At 49.3% G+C, this 23,272-nt stretch overlaps 1 protein-coding gene across 1 annotated transcript; it reads left to right on the top strand.

Moving 5' to 3' along the window:
• Nucleotides 1-4,129: 4,129 nt before the first annotated feature.
• PTGIR (prostaglandin I2 receptor) lies at nt 4,130-20,997 on the top strand. Its single transcript, XM_063312165.1, has 2 exons — nt 4,130-5,024; nt 20,730-20,997. Exons 1-2 carry the CDS (start codon nt 4,182-4,184, stop codon nt 20,979-20,981), a joined length of 1,095 nt encoding a protein of 364 aa, XP_063168235.1. The 5' UTR covers nt 4,130-4,181; the 3' UTR covers nt 20,982-20,997.
• Nucleotides 20,998-23,272: the final 2,275 nt, after the last annotated feature.

Genomic DNA, 23,272 nt, shown 5'->3' with positions numbered 1-23,272 from the left:
TCTTGGCCTCTAGACTGGAAACCTCGCTGAACTGCCATTTCAGCTGGATGTAAAACAGATTTATCGAACTGGATTTCTTTGGAGATGCCCTCAAGTCCACAGTGGGAGATGGGCCTGTGTGTTAAGCACCGCAAGGAAGACAGGACACAGCCCCCTGTAATCCTTACACAATGAATGGCCTGCCTCCCCATATAAACCTGCTCTCAGGTTTCTAAATATGTAAACGGAAAGTGCCATGCCAGCCCTCATGGCCATGCAGAGCGAACAAACACCCCCATTTAAGAGTAGGCGAGCTCTGCCAAGTTGCCTTCGCCAGGAGAGGATCCATTTATCATAAAGCAGCTGTGAGCTGTACCAAGAAGGAGAGATGGACTGCAAGGGGCATGAGAATCTGCCTCCAGCCTCTCCTTACAGCCAAATAGGGCAGGGTTGCCATATCTGGATCACAAAAGTCTTAGCAACCAGAAGTGTTCACCTGGAGTTTTGCAGCCCAGCTATGGCAACCCAGAATCAGGGCCCTTTCAATTATTCTGGGGCACGAACATCCTCACCCCCTGCTATTCCTCTGCTTTCAGCTTAGGCTAAAGACAGAGCCAAACTTCTGCCCTGTGTCTTGAGGCTTCATCCAGAGTAAATCAATGTGCCTCTACCGGCACATTTGGAGCACACAATTCTGCTTTCGTTAACCACGGGGAAAGCTCCAGAGCCTGGTAAAAGAGCATGAACATTTTCTTTTGTGACTTTAAAGGTATTTCATTACAGAAATATTACAAGAAAGAGTAAATATGTTCCCCATTGATATACCTCCACATGCCCTGTTTCTTCACAAGGGGAAGAGGAGATGAAAGGAAAACTGCCTTAAATAGCAGCTGTTTCACCCCTATGCACACCATTCCTGCAAAAATTTCCTTTCGGCCTCTGCAGATTTACTTCTTACATTCCCTGGGATTGAAGCTTGGGCATATTCCTGGTCCAAGAAGGCTTAAGTGAAGCCTTGGAGAACCATCTTCCTACCTCGCAGGGCTGTTGAGAACAAACAATGAGTTTGTTTATAACTGCCGAAAAGAAGGTTGGAAGTTGCTTATTTTTTCTTGTTTCTTTAACTATTTTTCTTTCTCTCCTGTTTTCTTTCTCTTTCTCCTTCCTTTTCTTTATTTCTTTCTCTCCTTTCCTCATATTCTTTCTTTACCTTTGCTTTTACTTACGTAAACATTCTTAATAAAAATTATATAAAAAGAAAAAGAGAACAACATTAGGAGAGGGTGTTGTCTCGCAAAGCTGGGCAAGTGAAACCAGCTGCTCATGAATACCAAATGCTCCTTCCCCATGGCATTAAAACATTTCCATCAGGTCTCCGTGCCTAGAAAGTGCCAGCCAACTCTGTGCAGGAAGGACAGAGTGGGCACCCACCCCTCTTGCAATGCCAGCAAGGGCAGAGGAGACATGAGGAACGGTTGGACCAGATCAGACCCAGCTGGGTCCAACTTCTTCTGCTTCCCAAGGAATTGGAAAGGGGTCCCCAGGAAGCCCGTACAAAGGACAATCCGACAACAGGTCTCTGCTAATTTTGGATACACTACTACTGTAGATGGAAATTCCACACAGCTTTCCCGAATAATAATTACTGAGGTCTGTGAAAGTAGCAGTCCCTTTCTAGCCCTCTTCCCCACGTGGTGCCCACCCAGTGGGTTGCACTCCAACGCCCAACACACTAAAAAAAACAAAAACAAGCGGAGCTTCAGTTGCACAGTCCTGGCACCCTCTTGGCTTGTGTGATGAGGGAAGTGGGAGGAAAGAGAAAACGGGGCTGGCATACTGGGCAGGTGGTGATCCATCCGGTTTTCTTTTTGAGGGCCAGAAGCCACGTTCCCCGCTGATCCCTTGTTAGGAAAACTATAAGGAGGTGACTCTAAAACAGTGTTTCTCAACCTTGGCCACTTGAAGATGTGTGGACTTCAACTCCCAGAATCCCCTAGCCAGCCATGCTGGCTGGGGGATTCTGGGAGTTGAAGTCCACACATCTTCAGGTGGCCAAGGTTGAGTAATGCTGCTCTCTCTAAAAGGTCAGAGAAAGGAAAGCAGGTGACAAGCTAGCTACAAATGGAGAAGAAACAGCTCTAACTTGAGTTAACCCTGGTTTGGCCTGTAGATAAAGCCACAGTTGCCATCCTCTCATGCCAGAATGCCCAAAACCTTTGCTCTCAAACCTATTAGCATGGGATCCCAGCCCTGAGAAGGGTCTGTCTGGAACATTGGGCATCTTTCCTTCGAGAGGTCGATGGTGCTGCTGCCAAGTTCCAGAACGGTGCCTCCAGGCTGTTCAACCGGTAGAGTTCTAAATAAAGGCCAGGATTGCAAAGCGCTAATAAAACACCTTCCGAAATAAAGCGAAGTTGGGTTCGTGCTGGCGGCTCTGGATTGGGCCCCTCGGACCTCTTGACCTTCCTCCTCTCCTCCCAAGAGCCTTCCCGGGAGGATTTTGTGTGTGTGGGGGGCTCCAATCCAATGCATGCAGCAGGCAATAGGTTTGGGAAAGCTGCTCCGGGCGGCTTCCCTCCGCTTTCGCCTTCCACGCCGCCGGCCTCATTCCCCACGTTGCCCGGCAGGGGGCGCTAAGGGTGTCTCCCCCGTTTTGCATCGATCCCGGTTCGGTTGCGCAAGCCTTCCGGCCCATCCTTGAGCTGCGCTTTCCACTCACTGGGACAGGCAGACATTCAACCGGTGCAGCTTCTTCTCTTCCTTCTATTCCCAACCCCTCCGCTCGCCCCATCCCCGCACAGTTCCATCTGTCTGCTCGGATGGTGGTTTTCTCCAAACGGCGCCCTCCCTTCCTTCCCTTGCGCCCGGCAGCGGGAGGCCCCCTCCTCACCTGACGGCCTTCAAGTCACCCACCTGAACCAGCCCTGCGCGGCGACCCCTAAACCAGCCCGCTGCTCTCGGGAGCCAGGAGCGATTCGGCTGTCCTCCGACTGGGGCGCCCGGGGGTTCCTCATCCTTGGGGGCAGCGGCTGGGGTGGGGGTCACATCCGAGACGGCTGGCTCCAGCTTCCCCCTTGTCCGATCATTTAGCAGAAAAAGAGCCGCGGGGCGGGGGCGGGCGTCGTCCGGACGTAAGAGATAGTGGGAATGGTCCCCCCCACCGCGAGCTGGGACGAGAGGGTGGCACTCCAGCGCCTCCGGGTTCGGGAATCCTGCTCGACCTTCTTAGAGATCCCACGAGCCGTCTAGGCAGCCCCCCTACACTGGCTTTGGGCCTGGGGGCGGTCTGGTCCAGCCGTCGCGCCCTCTCTGCGTGGCCCAGACTTCGGGGGGCTGCAGGTCCAAGCGGGCGCCCTCCGTCGCCTGCCCTTGCTTCTGGCTCGGGAGGGGGCGGGGGGCCGCTTGCGAAGAAGGGAGAGGGCGGCCCCCGGCCTCCGCGGGCGCTGCGCCGCGGCCCCTTGGCGGGCCCCGGAGGGTCGGGGCGAGGGGCTCCCTTCCCTCGCTGAAGGAGGAGGGCGCGCGAGAGGGCGGGGGGGAGGCGGGGGAGAAGCCCACACGCCCATTGGCTTGCCCGCGGGCGGGGGGGCGGCCGAAGCTCTCCCCAGTCCACGCCCGCCGCCCGCCGCCCGCCGCCCGCCGCCCGCCCGCTCCGTCTCAGCCCCGCTGGCTCCCCGCGGCAGCGCCGGACCGCTCAGACGCCCGCGCGCAGCCCGGCCGGCCGGCCGGCCCGCCTCGCCCGCCCGCTCGCTCCCCGCAGGCAGAGCGCGCGCCGCCGGCAGCCCCGAAGAGCGGGAGGCAGGGGCGGCGCCCCGCTCAAGGATTGCCCCCCAGCCACCCGCCGCCCCCCCCGGTTGCTGGAGGGCGCGTGGGGGCCATTCTCGGCCTCAGAGACGAGCGGAAACCGGATCCAACTTCTGCTTTCTGACTAGGAGGGTGCAGGTGTTCAGCGAGCTCCCATCCTTCTCGCTCCCCAGCGGGTGTTCTAAGCTGCTAGACCTCAGTGAGATCCTCTCCCTCTCCCGCTGGTATTCCGACTGGGTGTTCTTGGCAGGTCCCCACCCTTTTCTTTCGCCGCTCCAGCGGCCCCTTTCTCTACCCCGGGCCAACGATCCCCGACGCTCTCCTCTCCTCGGAACAGGCTGCCGGGCCCCGGATCCTCCCTCCCCTCCGGACTCCCTGGGGGGGGGAGGCTCCCGGTGCCAATGTGCCCGACTCTGAGCCCAGGCTTCCCAGAAAGTCTGCCCCGGGACTGCAGCAACATCACCACCCTGCGGACGGACAGCAACCCCACCCTGAGCTCCTTCATGTTTGCCGCCGGGGTGGTGGGCAACGTGGCGGCCCTGGCCATCCTGGGGGTCCACCGGAAGGAGCAGCGCGCCAAGACCTCCTCCTTCTGCATCCTGGTGACCGGCCTGGCAGTCACTGACCTGGTGGGCACCTGCGTGGTGTCTCCGGTGGTCTTTGTGGCCTACTCCTGCAACTCCACCCTGGTGGGCATGGTGGGGGGCAGGGACTGGCTCTGCGACCTCTTTGCCTTCTGCATGATGTTCTTCAGCCTGGCGGCCATGTTCCTCCTCTGCGCCATGGCCGTGGAGCGGTGCCTGGCCATCAGCTACCCCTACGTTTACTCCCAGCACCACATCCGCAGGTGGGTCAGGCTCTCCTTGCCCGCCATCTACACCTTCAGCGGCCTGTTCTGCGCCTTGCCCTTCCTGAAGGTGGGCAAATTCAAGCAGTACTGCCCGGGGACCTGGTGTTTCGTCCAGATGGACAAGGACATGGTCCTGGGCTACGATGTCGCCTTCTCCTTGTCCTATGCCACCGTCATGGCCCTCCTGATCGTCGCCATCTTCCTCTGCAATGGCCTGGTCATCCTCAGCCTGTGCCAGATGTACCAGAAACAGAAACAGCGCCGGAGGGGCTCCATCAACGCCAGCCAGCGCCGCCGGAAGAGCTGGTTCAGCCGCGGGGAGGAAGAGGTGGACTACCTGATCTTGCTCGCCCTTATGACAGTCATCTTTGTCATCTGCACATTGCCCCTCACAGTAAGTGCTGCGCCCCCGGCCCAGTCAGCAGCCCCCCCGGGGGGACCAAGGGCCGGGGCCACAGGGCGGGCCGGGGGCTGCATTGGTGTCATCACCTGTATTTGGAGCGATGTAAAATTCCTGGGGATGTGGAGCTGGGAAATAGTTTTAAGAACCACACCCAATGAATGAAGGAATCCGGTGTGGGGAACGGGGAAAGGGAATCTTTCTGGCCAACATATTCAGACGTTTTCAGGCAGAGTGCAGGGTTCGCGCCATGGCACCCTGCGGCTGCACCTCCTTGCAGGCAGCCCTACAAAGTCACTCTGTGGCTGGTCCCATCCAGCGCTTCTCTCCTAAGCTGGATTCCGCTTTCCTCCCAAATCTTCACAAACACTAAATGGTGACCTAAAATTATATGAAAACTCCCCACAATCACAGCCACTTCAAAGAGGCCAGACTTCAACTCCCATCATTCCCAGCAGGGCAGGCTGGGAATCATAGGGATTGCAGAATACAGCTGGAGGCACCCGGATGGAAAAGGTGTGGTAAGAATGTGACAAAGCTGGAAAGTGGCCCCTTTCTGTCCCTCCCCCCTCAACCCATGCACAGTTCCCAAAATTATAAAATGAGACATGGCAGGACACCGGGCCGGTCATAGATACGAACGCAGCCACTGGGTTTGCGGCTGAGCCGCCTTCGCCCTGGTCCTTGGGGAACCGGGCCTGCGTTTCCTGATCTCTTCGTCCGATGCGCCGCAGTGTCCTGAGTGGCGGTATCTGCAGGGGTGGTCAAAAAAGTCAAGATGGCAGCTGCAACAGTGGGATCAAAGCCCTGTCTGTTTTAATGTGCATTGCGCATGAGATGGCAGCCGCCAACTTGACTGTTTTGCTCATACCCTGTGAGTACTCTGGTCCTGAGAAAGAAGTTGAGTGGGTTCTGTTGAGAGCCTGGTCAAGTGCTTCGTGTGAAGCAAGCCTCGTGGTGGCCCCTGAATGAGAAACGGTGAAACTTTGATGGGCTTAGGGCAGTGTTTCTCAACCTGGCAACTGGCTGCAGCTGGCTGGGGAATTCTGGGAGTTGAAGTCCACACATCTTAAAGTTGCCAGGTTGAGAAACACTGGTTTGGTGGGTGGCAGAAACCAGGCAGTTCTCTTTGTTTAGGGAGGAAGACGAGAAAGAGACGGGTGAAGAGAGAGGGGGGAAAATAACTATAGATAATAACTATTCCCTGTTTCATCAGATAATTCACCGGAGCTTTGTTTAGCATCACGATCTAAAATAATCCCATCGCTCCTGCTACTTTCCCCTCCCTTCTACACACGCATGGATACCCATAATAAGCAGCAGCAACGTCAACGTTTCCCGGCAGCGAGAAGGAGCGTTCCTTCCCATCATGTTTTGCCCCTTTCTGTCTGAGCTGGACCCTCCTGCCGCACGGCCCCAAACTGCCCCACGTTCACTATTCCCCTCGCTGCTTCGCTCTCTGTTTCATCAGCTCCTTTGCAAGTAAACCAAGTCCCAGGTTGGTTCCCCGACCTGCAAACCCCACAACTCCACATCAGCCAAATAAAGGCAAATAAACGGGACAAAGTGGCTGGCCAAAAAAGCTGGCAACTGAGGCTTGGGGAATTCAGTTTGTTCTCATCGATTTCTAACAGGGATATCCCACCTTCCTAATTTATTCTGCTCCAGTTCTAAAAGGTAAGGACGATGTGTGTGGATGAGGTTAACCTTGGCCCTGCACTCGCACAACAAGCCTGTAGGACAGGCGTGGCCAGAGGCAGAAGCCAATCTAAGATCCGACAAGATCCCGAGCCAGCTTCCCTAACTACTTCCCTAACTACTTCACTTCCTGATTCTCAGGCTGATAGACTTAACAAAGGAGAGAGAGATAGCATCAAAGGAAAAAGAGGTGGGGAGGGAAGAGGAAAAGGAGGATTTCTTCGCCTCTTCCTGAAACACAGGGAGACCATTTCCTTTTCTGTGGCCACAATCCTAGCAGTAGCTCAGCCTTGCCAACCTGGTGCCCTCTGAAAGCTTGTGTTCTTTGACAACCATAATTCCCAGCTAAAAAAGCTGGTGGAGAAGTTGAAATGCAGTCCCTTGTGGGCTGAGGAATTAGGAGAGGAAAGTCTTTCATTCGCCTTCCCCAACCCGAAGCCCTCCAGAAGCGTTCCTCCACATCGGAAGGGGAAGGAGACTCAGCAAATGAAAGGTTATTTATTTATCTACCCCCCCCACCCCAAGATATTAGGTGGGGAAAGCTTCCCAAGCTATATTTCTGAATCGTAGCTGGTGTTAACTGTGCCAGAACCAAGCCAGCTACAAATAAGAATGAACAAAATATGAGCATCCTAAGAATGCAAACCACGTGAGCTTCCTTGAAGAACTTGGGGCAAAATTCAGAATATTTTCTGCACTTCAACCTCAGCATACAGAAGGCCTGAAAGACTGAGAAGCTGGCATTAAAACAGTCCCATTTTTCATTCACTGGGAGCCAAGATTGGACAATTCTGTGTGTTCCCACATCCTAGATTTAAACTTCATCCACCACCACCCACCTCTGGATTTCTGTTTTAACTCATTGGCCTCGCTCTAAGCCTTTAAGAGCAAGTGATCCCAGTGAAGCTGAGCAGGTGGAATATTTCCCATCCCACCTTGCCATAAAAGAGGGGAGACATGTATTCATTTATTTAAACTGCTTATTCTCTGCCAGAAAGACTGCTCACACAGGCTATAGAAAAATGGAGAATACAGATTGTCCTGTTCAACCCTCCCCACCCTGATTCTCAGGCTTAAAGACTTAAAAAAGGAGAGAGAGAGAGAGAGAGAGAGAAAACATCAGAGGAAAAAGAAGTGGGGAGAGAAGAGGAACAAGGAGAATTTTTAATGTTTTGACTGTTCTGATAATGGCTCCTGGGATGGAAATATCTGCCTAGAAAAGCCCAGGCAATATAACGGCCTGTAAAGGGGATGGTTCTGCTCCCTGCTGGTAACCACATTGTCCCCCCCTGTGGAATATCTCCTCCACAGTGCCAGCTCAGGAGCAGACCCTCAGCAGGATAGGATGAGCATAAATCAGGGAGCTGGATTGCTGGTTGGGAGTTGGGCTTCTGAAGGCATTTAGGGAAGAATTGGAAGGACTCTTTCACCACCCCGAATACTAGACCCGAATGGGCCCCAACAAGGCTTCCCACAGCCCGTGGCTAACTGCGGGATTCACTTGATGGGCAGCTGCTTTCCAAGGCTGGTGCCCAGAGAGGGCATCCCCTGCCTTGACTTCTTGCAGCCCTCTCTAACAGGAGGGCCTCCCACCCCCAACCAGCAGGTACCAACTGGGTGGGAGAGGCAAGGTTCTTGAACCATAACCCGGATGCCAAGCCAACGTCTCCTCGGCCGAGGGGCCAAAGCTTAGGGGTGCCAACTCCACCCCTCCTTCCGAATCATTCTAAAAGGGCAAATCTTCGCAACGGCGGGAGGTAGCGCCATCAGTCGTGCAGTTATTTATTCATTTAGAGCAGCGTTTCTCAAACTTGGCAACTTTAAGCTGTGTGGACTCCTAGGGGCACCATCTACCCATGAGCCGGCACTGCCTGGATACTTCATTCTCTACGGCCAGAGAAATGAGCAGTTTTAAGCAGAACTTGCCTGCTTTCTTTGTTCCCCTACCCCCAACATCTGGGCTCCCACAGTCACCTGTCTGAGGCCTGCTGGCAAGATGTCAGCTCTTTCCCTGGCCAAGATCTCCAGCAGCAGGAACCTGCGCGCCTTGCAAGGCGGAAGTCCTTATCTCACCTCCCCACCCCCACCCCCCTCCATCGGCAGCGGTTGGGCAAATACAGAGGTAGATAGCAGATGCTCTGTCACAAGTAATTGGGTCCCCCCCCCCAGTTTTGGATAATATCCAGTGGCTTGTCTTGATTAAAGGCATGAACATTTCTGGACAATGATAGAAAAATTGTTCAGGATATAACCCAGAAAAATTAAAGACGCTAGCCTTTCTCTTTTTTTCCCATTTTTTCCCCTCTCTCTCTCTTTAACCCCATATTTTCAATTCCACCCTTGCCCGTTTTCAGGGATATAGCGTTCATGACAGACTTATTTATTCATTCAGAGCAGTGTTTCTCAAACTTGGCCACTCCGAGATGGGTGGACTCCCATGCTGGCCGGAGAATTCTGGGAGTCCACCCATCTTAAAGTGGCCAAGTTTGAGAAACGCTGATTTAGAGACTGTATACAGCCACCCATCTTACATCCATAATCCCGGGCAGCTCACCACAATCTACAGATCATACATAATTCTAATTACAAAACACAAAACAAACTTAAAACAATCATAACGCAATAGCTGGGGCACCATGACAGACCCATAACACAACCGCACCTTTACTGGGCTCAACTAACATCCCAACCCAGCCTGTGGGGGAGATGCAGAAGCATGCTAGTTTTCCAGTGGTTCCAAAAAACAGTGATCAATTTTGTTCCTGTTTCATGTGAGGGATGCCAAGCATTCAAACCGGAATCCCAGTTTCTTTCCCCATTGAACTCCCTGTGGGAAAAATCTGCAAGACGGAGGGTTTGGCGCTGCAAATGAAACCTGGCCTCTTGCAGATTTTGACTCAGACCCCCAGGCAGATACTGTATTCTTCCCCAGAGACAACCAAGCCACACAAGGCCAAGATATATACCTAATATTGTAGCAATTTCACCTCTTTGGTGGTGGTGGTCAGGGAACCACCCTTGTTGAATCTTTCGGAGAATCTGTCTATTCCTCAGTTTGACACAGAACGTTTCGGAAGCTGGTTGGTGGGAGAGAAAACCTGAGATGCTGTACAGGCATTCCTCACTTAATGACCATTTGCTTAGTGATGGTTCAGACTTACGACGGTGCTGAAAAAACCAGCTTACAACTGGTGCTCATGCTTACAACTATTGCAGTGTCCCTCCAGTCACATGATCATGATTTGGGTGCTTGGCAACCAGTTCGCATTTATGGCCGTCGCAGCATCCCATGGTCACGTGATCACCATTTTCAACCTTCCCGACCAGCTTCTGGCAAGCAAAATCAATAGGGAACCACGTGATTCACTTAACGACTACATGGTTCGCTTAGCAACCACAGTGATTCGCTTAAGGACCACTGCAAAAAAGGTTGTAAAATTGGGTCAGATTCGCTTAATGACCACTTCGCTTAGCAACTGAAATTCCGGTCTCAATTGTGGTCGTTAAGCGAGGACTGTATGTATTATGAAGTGATGATAATGTTGATGATACAGCCCTCCTTGTTAAAAGCCACTTTCCCCTCATTTTTTCCATTAAAATCAACATTCAGGATGGCCTGCAATCTAATCAACAAGTGGAAAAACCAGAACAGGGAACACGTGCAAGAAAGCAGCAATTAAAGGGGGAAGTAGAAGGAACAGAACCATTTCATCTCCTCTTAATCAGGAAGCTAAACAATTGGGCAGGCTGAAGTCTTACCCAAAAAGAAGCATCTTTGCACAATATGGCACAGTTGTCAGAGACGCAAGAGGAACTCTTCTTGCCAGGAAACTTAAGCATAGTGTTTAATCGGGGTGTTTGCAGAAGGGGTCAAACAAGTCAAGATGGTGGATTGGCTATGTTAAACCCAAGAAGCAGGACTTTGATTGCACAGTCCCAGCCACCATCTTGACTTGTTTGACCCTCCAAGGACGCCCTGGCATAACCCACCAAGGGAATAACTAGTTCACTCAGGGAACACACGGCACATGGACTTAGTTTTGAAATCTCCCCTCTCCTCCTTGATGGCTTTGGGGCATCTGTGCTGTGCCACGCAGCCGTGGCTGGAGATCAAAGGGAATTTTCTTTTCCTTTCCCAGCACCTGGCTAGGAGAAATACCAAGATTGACTAAAGAGGATTTTTCGGATGCTGGGCCACTTTTGAAATTGACTAGAGAGGGATCAACGTCAAGGGGAAGATTTGGTAAAGGAGGTGCCCCCAATCTTTGTTTCCCTCAAAGGATTGGTGGGCAGGAATTCTTTTGAAAAAGAACCTACATCAAATGCACAGGAATGAAGGAAGGGGGGGGGGAACCTCTGCACATGGGCAGACAGAAAACTGGACTCAAAGAAACATGGGACAAACCGGGTCTGTGGCTACCTGTGGCCTTGGGTTTCTCCCACAGTTAGAAAGTCTGGGTCCATGTTCCCTTTATGAAACCAAAGGATATTGTGTTATATTGATTGGGTGCCCTCGATTAAACAATGCCATTTATTGGGGCCTAGGAAATACACCTTCTCTGTTGTGGTGCCTGACTGGAATACGGATCCTTATGGCTCCCAACCAGATGATGTTCTGCAAATTCTTGAAAACCTGGCTATTTTCCCAGGCCTGGCGTTAGGGTGGGTGTTGAGCCCCCGTAGGCTGCCTTCTGTTGTTCTGTATGTTCTTCTGGGTGCCTATGATCTGTTTCTTTTCTTTTCTTGAACTTTATTAATCTTTAAAGTATAGTTAAAATGAGGCAGTTGGGTCTAGTGGTTAAGGCAATGGGCTAGAAACCAGGAGACGGATTTCTAGTCCCGCCTTAGGCACAAAAGCTGGCTGGGTGACCTTGGGCCAGTCCCTCTCTCTCAGCCCAGCCCACCTCGCAGGGTTGTTGTTAGGGGGAAAATAGGAGGAGGAAGAAGTATTAGGTATGTTTGCTGCCCTGAGTTATTTATAAAAATAATAAAGGCGGGATAGAAAATAAATAAAATAGAATATAGAATACAGAAGAGATAGAGTACAAAACTAAAGAAAAAAGAGAAACTAGAAAAGTGCAGAATTAGATAGAAAACAGAGAAGGAAAATGACTTCTGACCTTCTCCAACACAGATATAAATACATATTATACAGATATAATCTCTTACCCTTAATTAAACCTTAGTAACATTATTTCTAGACTGCTCCCTTGAGGGAACGATATTAAAGGCAAAACTGAAATACTTTGGCCACATAATGAGAAGACAGGACACCCTGGAGGAGATGCTGATGCTGGGGAGAGTGGAGGGCAAAAGGAAGAGGGGCCAACCAAGGGCAAGGTGGATGGATTATATTCTGGAGGTGACGGACTCGTCCCTGGGGGAGCTGGGGGTGTTGACGACCAACAGGAAGCTCTGGCGTGGGCTGGTCCATGAAGTCACGAAGGGTCGGAAGCGACTGAACGAACAAACAACAACAACATTATTTCTATAAAATCAAACCATTTAATCATCAAAACCCAAAACCAAGACTTCATTTTTTTCAGACACAAGCAAATAATCCAAAAGTGGTTGCCAAGCAGGGACACATCCAGACAGTATTTTCTCTTATCAATGCCGTGAACTTTGCCATTTGAGCCAATTCCATTAATTTCACCATCCATTCTTCCACTGTGGGGATTTTTCCATCTTTGTGCATATAAAAGTCTTGCTGCTGTTCACCTATGATCCCTTTGTTCCTTGCTTTTAAAACATAAGGCACCCAGAGTCACTGGGAGTTGGCAACCACATTTTGGAGAACTGCCCCCCCCCTCAAGATGCCACAAACAGTAGACCAGGGCAGGGAATTTGATGCCCTCTTGGTGGCGGGGGGACTTCAGAGCCCTCCTTAGCCCAGATTCTGTGGGCTGGAACAGGGGGGGTGAGATGGCCAGATATCTGAAGGGTACCAGCTTGTTTTTGGTACAGCCAAACTGAAAAAAACCAAACCCCGTTGTCGGTAAAACATGGGGGTGGGGGGAGCCTAAGAAAGGTGCCAATATTTAATGAGGTTGGGGTGGCACAAAACGGCCCAGTAATAAACTGCACCCAAATTATATGGAAGCACTTCTGATGATAGAAAAATACACTCCGCTCACAGGCAGACCGCATTGCCGTGTTCTCGCCACCATGTAAACAAGGTGGGTGTGGCAGCTTTTTAGCTTAATCTCTTCCTTTCTCTTTTATGCCTCCTTTCATCTCCCCTTTTGCAACCCTCCCTGGAAATGCAGTAGGCCGGCTAATAAAGCCAAAACCCTGATTTTAATTGGCAATTTGCAAGTCTGATGAAGCAGAAAACAGGCAAGGAAAGCAGTGAATCATCCTCTATAGGGAGGCTGATGGCCTCCTTGTTGGAGAATGTGTGGGTGTGGGTCAAAGAAGTCAAGATGGCAGCCTTAACTGTGCAGTTGAAGTCCCACTCCTTCTTTACATGCATCCCACATGTTGTGGACAGAGGTGGTGGTTATGGGTGTCCATATAGGGAATTAAAAGTAGAAAGTAAAGTACAGTAGAGGGTCAGGCATCTGATAAATAGGAATTAATTGTTCTGGCTTGAAGTGAGCCCAGCCTTGACCTTAACCCTGAATCTTCCATTTCCCCTTGGTAACTCAGAGTCAATTAAATAATTAATCAATCAATCAATCAATCAGCTGTAGAAGAACAAAGAAAGTGTCACAAACAGAGATTGCAGGAGGTGTGACAGATTTGCACAAGGCCAACATTTGCTGGGCATTATGCTCAGTGCCATGGAAATGTTAGTACAGACTGAATTGTGAAGTGCATCTCCTGAAAAGTGATGTGGAAAAGACCAGTGAGAATGATTGGGTGGACAACGGGATCGTGCAAAGAAAAAAAAAAGTACTATAGGACTTTTTAGCTTAGGGAAGGCGTTATCAGCATGGCACCATCCTGCATCTGGTGAGTGCCTGTTTGTGGTAGATTATTTTATGCTCTTCAAGTCTCCTATATTTCCCCTACATTCAGACTGGAAAAACATCTTTAAAAAAAGTTTTAAAAGTCTGTGCAATGGTACAGCTATTGCTTCACTTTCATAGCCCCTTTTAAAGTTGATCACTTTGTCATTTCCACTGTATCTATTTGAAAAGAAAAACAACTAAGTGCGTGTATATGCATATGCATATATGAATGATCAATCAGGAGCCTAGCTTACCAGGTCAGAAAACCCCCCTCCCAATCACAGCTACTTCCCTGGCTTTGGAACTCAAGTGCCCAAATCTGCCCCCCGCCCTGCCACCCAATGCCAGGCAGTTCCAACCGGCTGTTCTGGAGCATCCGGCCCAAACCAGGATGGTCGAAGGCTTGTGGCAACAGAGAGCAGGCAGGGTGTGATAAGTCAGCACGGAAGGGTGTTTGGGACAGGCTGTGTCAACAACTGCTGGGTGCCGAGAATTGTAAAAGGGGCAGCCGATAAGGGGGTGAGAGACCTACCTGCCGTGGGAAAGCCGCCTGCTTCAGATGCTGGCGCCAACGGCCTGGTTTGCTGGGGCTCTCTGGCGGAGGCCAAAGAACATTTGCCCCAAGTTATGTGATGGCAGCGGGGTCTGGTCCAACCCCGGACACGGGAAGAGGAGAATCTCCCACGGACCAGACTTCATTTCAACGCTTGTTCCATTCCGTAACTCAGCTTTTTATTACAGTGTACCAAGGGAGGTCTCTGCGCATGCAAAGCACCTGTTTTCTCTGCCACCCCACAGTCACAACCAGCCTTACCGCTTAACCTACAGGTACGAAGCGGCAGAGCATCCAGGGCACCACTGAAGCCCTCCAGCAGGAGCTCCTGCTGCTTCTGTCGAATGGGTTTGCGCCAAATGATCTTCCCCGCCTCTTTTTCAGTTTCTGTAGAGGAGCAGCGGGAAAGAGCTACTCAGGAAGTTGCTGCATGGTTCAAAGGCTGCTCTTGCCGAGAATCAGGGCTAACATTTTTTAAAAGCCAGGTTTCGGGGGAGAGGGGTGCTCGGAAAAATGGGTCAGCCAGTTTAGAATGGTGTGGCATACAAATCTCGGGAAAAAATAAACTAGCCTTTGAAAGCCAGATTGGTCCTTCTAAGAGTTATTGTAGTGTTTTGGGGTGGGGGGTCAGAAAAGTCTAGATGATGGCCACAACCACGCACTTAAAAGCGGGGGGGGGGCTTTCAATCCCATGGTTCTGGCTGCCATCTTGACTTTTTTAACCCCATTCCCTTAGGATGCTCCAGGAAAAAGGATACCCCAAACGCTGCAGGCGTTTGAAAAAGGAAACATGCAGAGGAAAGCGATTAAGGCAGTAAATAATACTGCACAGATCAGGAAGAAACCCAGACTGGTCTCTGGAGAGCATCTTCTCTGTGGTTTCAGTGTGGATGGGAAAATATTTCTAGCTGCTGTCCGTCTTTCGCTCCCAGCTGAGGAATATGGGCCAGGGGATTAGGCCAACAGCCAGGGGAGGGGGATTTTTCTGATCCTCTCTCCTTGGAGTCTGTCTTCTTCTGGGGCAGGGGGAGCTGCAGGATGCATCTCCACCACCACTTCCCCTCTGAAAGCCAGGCTTGCAACTGCAGAGCTTCTGCCAAATTGTCATTTTTATTGTGAGAGGGGGAGAATGTAATTGGACACACGGGGAGTGATGAGCTAAGCTTGTGTTTCGTTTAGGGCCATTTTCATTCCATTTCAGTGGAATCAAATTTTATTGTGTCCCGTGCTGGCCACTGGCCAAGATTCTCTTCCAAGACAAAATGCAGCCTTGGACTTCAAAAAAAGCCCGCATGCCCAGCCCTGGTTGGCCAGCCACTGACACTTTAGACTAGCCTTCTTCAATCGGGTGCCTTCCGGAAGTGCTGGGACTCCAGCACCCAAAATTCCCAGCCAGTGCGTGCAAGGGCCAGTTACTACTAGTATCCTGCTCTGTTCAGAGGTTTCTGCTGCTCCTGAAGCCCTGTGATTCTGGGGAGTGGCAGCTTGCCCCGAACACGATCAACTTTTAGAAAAGGGGCCCAACTGTTGGATCCCAGCCACCACTTCCTCCCGGTCTCCTGTGCGCAGAACTGCGAATGCCAGCGTAGCCTCAGTTCGGTTTCCCTGGGTTTAAATGCAAGCCCCAATCTTTCTACATCCCTTTCTCCTCTTTCTCTGTTGGCTTCATCGCTTCTTATTCCCCTAGGAAGCACAGATCATGACACAGAGAATCGTCAGTAAAAGACCTTTTTCCAACAAACAAGACTGAGATTTCTACAATTCACTCCCCACTTTGAAAGAAACCATTAATCCAGGGGTGTCCATAGGGTGTGGTCAAAAAAGCAAGAGGTGGAATTGAAGCTCTGCCCATATTTTTGTATGTTGCACATTGTGGCTATTTTATTTATTTTTACTTTTATATATTTATTTTCTATCCTGCCTTTATTATTTTTATAAATAACTCAAGGCGGCGAACATACCTAATACTCCTTCCTCCTCCTATTTTCCCTATTTTGACCTTTTCTATTTTCTATGTTGACCTTTTTGACCATGCCTACTATCATCCCTGCCTCAGTCTTTACATTTCTGAAGATTAAAATATACATACAGTAGTCCTCACTTAAGGACCACAATGGGGACCGGAATATTGGTTGATAAGTGAGGCGGTCATTGAGCAAATCTGACCTGATCTTACAATCTTTTTTGCAGCGGTCATTAAGCAAATCACCATGGGCATTAAGCAAGCCACATGGTTATTAAGTAAATCACTCAGTTCCCCATTGATTTTGCTTGCTGGAAGCTGGCCAGGAAGGTTGAAAATGGCAACCACCTGACCATGGGATGCTGCAACGGTCATAAATGCTAACCAGTTGCCAAGTGCCCAAATCATGATCACGTGACCGTGGGGACACTGTGATGGTTGTAAGTGTGAGGACCGGTTGTAAGTCGATTTTTCCAGCACCATTGTAAGTCTGAACCATCATTAAATGAATGGTCATTAAGCAAGGACTACCTATATTTTCAAAACCATGGGCCTGCATAGGGGGAATCCCTTTTCTAAGGTCTGTCTTGTTCCGACTCACACATACATCAGCCCCAAACAAGCCATTTTTCCTCCAATGATATAATTTATTCATATGCACAAGTAAGCCGACTTAAACAATCTAATTTAATAGATTAAATTAATTTATAACCCTGCAATGGAGGTTTCCCCAACAACATTTCACTCTTGCTTCCCACTTCTGCAAGCAGTGAGAACTCTGAAGGTATAAATACCTTTGGAATGAACTTACTGGGCTTTTTTGCCATTCTATGGGATGCCATTTTCTTTACGCATCTGTGCTGCCCAAGAGCCTAGACTGAGGACCTCTTCAAGAAAGACCATTTCCTGCTGATTTCCTTGGAGGGGTCTCCACCCTCCACTGCTTCCAAGTTCTGATTCCACTCATCCTCGTCTTGTTGGCCTTTCTCAAGACAAAAGCCTCTCTCTTCCCAGAATATCCCCTGCTATTCCTTGGGGGAAGCAGCAAGAGGTGGGGGAGAAGTTGCTTGGAAGCCAAGGGCTGTCCAGAGATGGTGCCCTACAACTCCCATCCTCGTTAGCCAGCACAGCCGTTGGCTTGAGGTTGTTCTGGAAATCTAAGTGGGAAAGCACCATTCAGTCATTTTTCAGCCAGGTCCCCTAGAGGCCGCCTCTCTTGTAAGGCCCAGCTGCTGCTCAGACTGGAGAAAAGACCTTTCCAGAAGGAGCAAAGCGTGCCAAGTTATTTCTGCTCCGCAGATGCCGTTCCATTTACGAAGTGGGGAATGGGTTCCACGTTCCATTTTCAAATGGCGCTAACACAAGTTTCAAATGGAATCTAACACAACTGACTGGAAAGGTTTCTTCCCACCCAGAATTTGACTGATATTTAATAGAATGGAGAATTTGGATACATTTTAAAAAAAAGCAAACAGTTTTTTAAAGCAAGGGGCTAGCTAAATAGTGCTTAAAAATGCACGTACAAGAATACAGTGCAGCTTTTGCAAAACAACCAAGCCTGCTTCTCTTTTCTCCAAGAACTGCAAATTCTTTGGAAAGTGTTTCATAAACTGACTTTTTGCATGAAACAGAAAAAAATGCACTTATGATTTGTGGTTTTGATGATTAGAAAAAAACCTAGATCGTAGAAAAAAAGTGAGCCTTTCTTTCTGTATCCATAAAGTAAGAGATAACTTTGTAATTATACTTCTATTTGCTACCAAGAAAATTGAAAGCTGCTTCTATTTCTTTTTATCTTTTTTCCTGCACCTGTCTTTTTTTCTTTCTTTTCCCCTTTTCCTTTCTTTATATTAGTTTTTGTTAGTTTTTTAAATCTTCTCTTTAAAACTTTTAATAAAATTTATCTAAAAGAAAGTGTTTCATAAACTAGTATTCCCAAGGAGCAGCCTTTAATCCGACAGAGATTTTCATTTGAAACATATTGGGATTGGTCCAGAATTACAAGAATGCAGAGGGATATATGACTCCTTATTATTGTAAGAAAGCATGCGGATCTCTTAATAAATTTAGGTCAGTTGGGAATCAATGTAACTATCACAAACTTTCTCCCCCCAAACAGGGAATTTGTCAGGACACTGTGTAAATCCTTTAATTCTTTTCTTTGTTCCTTGGGTTCTGGGTCTCTTTTACCTGATCAAAGTTCCTCAAACTGGGAGGCAAAGTAAAACTTGCTGAAGTTTCTTGTGTAGAGATAAATCTGCAGAAAGAAAATATTCCTTAGGACAGCCATTCAATTTTTAAAAGGATGTTTTTTATTTTGACAGACACAAGCTAAAAATATAGATCAACATTTATAAATACAAGTTCTCCTTAAAAACTCAGCATGCTTGTAATGTTCCATGTCTGTTACAAAGCCTCGCTTATTTTTGCATCCTGTGCCCAGGCCAAATATTTATTGTGCTTTGCCTTAAAGAGAATGCAAGTCTGGGAGGGAGGCAGTAACACTACCTTCCCTCTGCAAGGTCCTACATTTTTTTTTCACTGTTCTTCCACTTTTTTTGTCATGCATTAAAAAAAATTATCAAGGAGGGAAGGCTGTTGCTGCAAAGCATGACATTTTTATGGCCAGAAGTCATCCAGATAAAAGGGGAGGGGATCCTAGTTGGAAATCTTGTCTGTCCTCCTTCCCTTCTTGAACAATGTCAGAGGCCCACCTTTGGAGCCCGTCTCACGGCGTTCCTGCCCTGCTACAGCTGGGAACACCAAGCTTCACTTGTGACAACTAATTATGATACTAGTTGCAATTACTTCCCAATTACATTAAGCTTCTTTGCAACAGAATGATAGCTGATCATTTCTGCTATTCTTAACAATCAGGCCAGGGGAAGGGCCTGGTGCAGGGGTGTCCTCCTGTCACCTTTCAGCCCTGCCTGGTGATGGGAGGGATTGAGGCTGGGATTCTTCCTGATACCAACTCTGGTGCAATCGGATTGCTTCCTGACTGGGCAATTGAAAACCCTCTGCCGTGCTTTCAAGGGATGGATGGGGTCTCCTGGCTCTTCGTTTCTATTCGTCAACTGGATCAATTGCATTTGAATAGATGTCCCCAGCTTTTTCATCAAAGCACATTCTTGAGATGTTGAGGGAACATGGTAATCCAGAACAGTGTCATAGGGAATGGCCCAGACTTCCCCAATTTACTGTCCTCCAGATGTGTGGGCTTCAGCTCCCAGATTTCTCAGCAATGGCCAAACTGGTTGGGGACTTCTGGAAGTCCAAACGTATAGATGGTGTCCAGGTTAGGGAAGCTGCACAACAATGCAGGGTTTCTGAAAATACACACAGATCTTGACACCCAGTTTGAACTTGCAACCTTTGACTTCTCGGCCAGAGCACAAGCCAGTTTTTGCCAGTGGATCTGCAGCTGAAGACAACAGCTGGGTTTGTGATCAACAGATGTCCACCTTCCTGGGGCTACATGTGTGAGTACAGCAGAAGACCTATAACTGCACTTGCAAAAGTTTTCTGCAAATGAGGAAGTCTTCCCTCTGGTCCTAATTTGCCTCTTGAGAAAAGAAGGGGTGTTCCCTGCTTCAGTTCCTACTCCATTTTTCTCAGGACTTTTGCCGCAACCAAAGTTACGGATAGGTCAAAATTGCTCACCACTTCCTTAAGAAAAACGTAAAGTCTTCTATTAATTTGGGGGCAGAACAGAGCAATTAGGACAAAAGTAGAAGAGAAGCCAGTGGACCAAGGGCTGCAGTCTTAAGGGACTGGAGATCCAGCGCCAGGCTGGATCGTGCACATTATAAATAACCTGGGGCTCCATCCTGTTATCTCAAACTGGGGAGTCATGTTCAAAACTGAACGTGGAATTGGGTGGCCTTGGGTCACTGACTCACTGCACAGGATTGTTGTGTAGATGAAATGAGAAAATAAGTGAAAAATAAGAGAAACAAGGACAATTTTCAGAAGCAGCCTTCCAGTTTGGGACTCCCACGTTCCCGATCGCTGTTCAAGAGGTGTTGCTTCAGAGAGGGCAGATTTATTTTTCATTGAATCAGCAGCTTAGCTTCCATGGAAGCAAGAGACTCTGACTTTGATTGCTCAGAACGCTGTTGCCCTGTGACTGGGTGGGTAGGTTTCCAATCTTAGAGTGCTCTGGGAGTAAATAAGAAGGCTTATTTAGCAAGAGGAAGAGAATAAATGTTTCAAAAGAGGATGTGAAAAGCAATTTGCTTGCCTTGGTTTGATGGATAACCAATGCTTTGTGAAAGCTGCCGTCCCAGCAAAATCGAAGACTACCCCATCCAGGAAGGCAAAACCGGGCCATGTGAGGCAGTCCTGGAGGTGTTGGGCCAGGGAGACCCACAATCCAATCCACCCTCAGACACAAACGCTCCTTGGGGGACTGGCTCAGCTTAACAAGCAAATGAATGAAATTATTTGCGAGGAAGGTGGAAAGATCCATTTTTCTTGTGGATTTGGGACTGAAAAACGCTAACCCTTTGCTTCCCCCCGCCCTCTAGATCCGAGCCTATATTGGTGGCATCGATCCAGACCACAGGGAGGCGGATGACATGATCGCCTTCCGCCTGAGCGCGCTCAACCCCATCGTGGACCCCTGGCTCTTCATCATATTCCGCCACGCTGTCTTCCGCAGCGTCCGCAGCTTCTTCTGCTCCCAGCTTAGCTGGCCCTGCTGGTTTCGGCCACCGAAAGGGACCACCACGCTCAGAACGCAAGACAGCCTCCCGTGCCAAGCCCAGTCGTCCTGCTGAGGCGGCCCTGGCCCAAACTTTGGAACGCCTTGGCAGGGGACGGGGGCAAGTGGGGAAGGCCTGGGCAGCTGTCCGGGAAGGACCCCCTCTGCCATCTCCGAGGGTGTGGGAATGGATGGGCGAAGAAGCGCCATCTTCTTGGGAAGGCCAATGAAAGGTTGAGAACTGGTCTGGGCATCTCTTTCTCCCAGGAGAAGGGTGACGCTTCTGGTGCAGGAAGGGGAAGGCCAGTTCTGCCTCCAAAGGGGGCACATTGGAGGGAGGAGGGAGGGAAAGGCTGGGGGAAAGACAAGGGAGCACAGCCGGGGTGCCGCGAGGGCTTCGCCTTCAGCTGCACCACCCTCCGCTGCCTGATGCAGCGCATGGTCAGTGGTGCCAGCCAAAGACTGACTCACCTTTTGGGTGCCACTTAGTGGGGAGCACGCAGGATGCTGCTGGTCCCAAGGAAGAGCTCCTGAGAATCTGGAAAGGTCTTGAATAAACGACGGAAGCACTGAAAATAAATACAAATCAGCACATCTAACTTGAGCTTCTTTCTTTGATTTTTTGAAACCATCTTACGACTCCCGGTGGTGGGCCGCAACAAACACCTCCACCATGCCACACTGTAAACTAAAATAGTGAAACTGCAGAAGCCAACGAACCAGGCCACGGGGGCTCTCTTCTGGCTTCTGAGGAAGCTTAACGTCTCCCGAGGGAGTTCGTGCTACTCTTTTTGGCTTCTTTTCGGTCTGTCTGTCTTTTTTGCCTAACGCCTTTTCCATTTGAATGGGGTTGCAGGTTCTTTGGAACTGGAACTTAAAAAAAAATGCTTTGCTGGAGGCAGAAGATCTTTGGGATGAAGATTTGCAGCCACTTGGAGTCTTGACAACTCATCCTTCCGCTCACGGTTCTTCCTGGCCCCTTTTAAAATTATTTCTCATCGCCAGAAAACCCAAAACGGAGGAAAAAGCAGAACAGCTCTGCTCCGCTTTATGAGAAGCACCCACTGGTCAAAATTTTATTAATAAAATTTGTTAGCTGGAAAAGGAGCTACCAGACTCCTCCTGATTTTTTGCTATCCTAGACTAACATGGATCTCCTCCTACCATGCCAGTGATCAACAATGCCCAGTTGATCCCTTTTTCATGCCTCCAAGAAGGGTTCCGCCAGCATTCCTCTGACTTCTGGGAGGTCACCTTTCTAAGGGGCATAAAAAGATATATCTGAAATTATAATTGTAAAATCAATCAGCAGAAGGACCCATCACGTCTTCCTATCCTTTGGGCAGTTCCTCCTTCATCAGCCATGGTTGAACTTCCCCTTTTTCCTTCCCACAAAGAAGAGACTGAACTTTTCCCCCCATCTAAGCACCTGTGGTTTATGCCACCACCCCCCCTCCACATCCTGGCCTCTCGCCCCAAGCAAATCGCAAGCTGGTCATTAGAAGCACTGGAAGATTTAAATCCCAGAATAAATATTTTTCTCTCTGCTTTTTTGCCTCCGGTTCTTTCCATTTTTACCCTTCCTTCAACCAACCGATAATCCCTTGCTGGCTAAATATTTGGAAATGAAAAGTCCTGGGTCTGATTAGAATGTTCTTCTCCAGGTGGATCTCCACCCACCCACGAACCCACACATGGAATCCAGCAGAAGACATGAGACAGCCGTTCGCCTGGATGGAAGAACATCCATCGAGGTCAGAAGAGAAAAGGGGGAAAAAAACCTTCAATTTGAGCTCAACAATGCAGAAGTAGTTGGCTTTGCCATCTCCTAGGATGGTTTTTCAACTTCTCCATCTAACTAATTCCTTGAGAATTTCCTAGTGGTCTCCCATCCAAGTAAGGCCGGATGCTGCTCAGTTTTTTCAGGGCCAACCAAGATCCCCTGGATGTTTCTCTTACTGGAGGTCTGGAAAGCAATGGGCCCATCAATACCTCTCCTCCCCAATCCTCCTCATCCCATGTTTGAAACAGACACCTTTCCCATGTAAGCCTTTCCCCAAGAGTCAGGTGTCTTGGGAAAAGGCAGGAGTGGGAAATGCTTATGTGAGCAGCTCTCTGCTGGGTAGCCTTTATCAACACTTCTAGCAACGGATTGACGGGTTGATAGATTTGATCTGTTAAGGACGCCCAACATACAAAACATCAAATATATTATTAAAACAGCATTAAAAACGTAACTTGAGATGCCCTGAAAGAACTCTCACAAAGGCCAAGCGATCGGCATGGCTTTCGACTTCCCCCCAAATCCTTCCACCTCTGCCAATAACAAGCTCCGGATCATCGATCAGTGCTGTGCAATGCTGGCTT

The sequence above is a fragment of the Candoia aspera genome, chromosome 10, assembly GCF_035149785.1.
Source record: "Candoia aspera isolate rCanAsp1 chromosome 10, rCanAsp1.hap2, whole genome shotgun sequence".
NCBI lineage: Eukaryota > Metazoa > Chordata > Lepidosauria > Squamata > Boidae > Candoia > Candoia aspera.
This window is presented reverse-complemented; position numbering and strand designations above follow the sequence as displayed.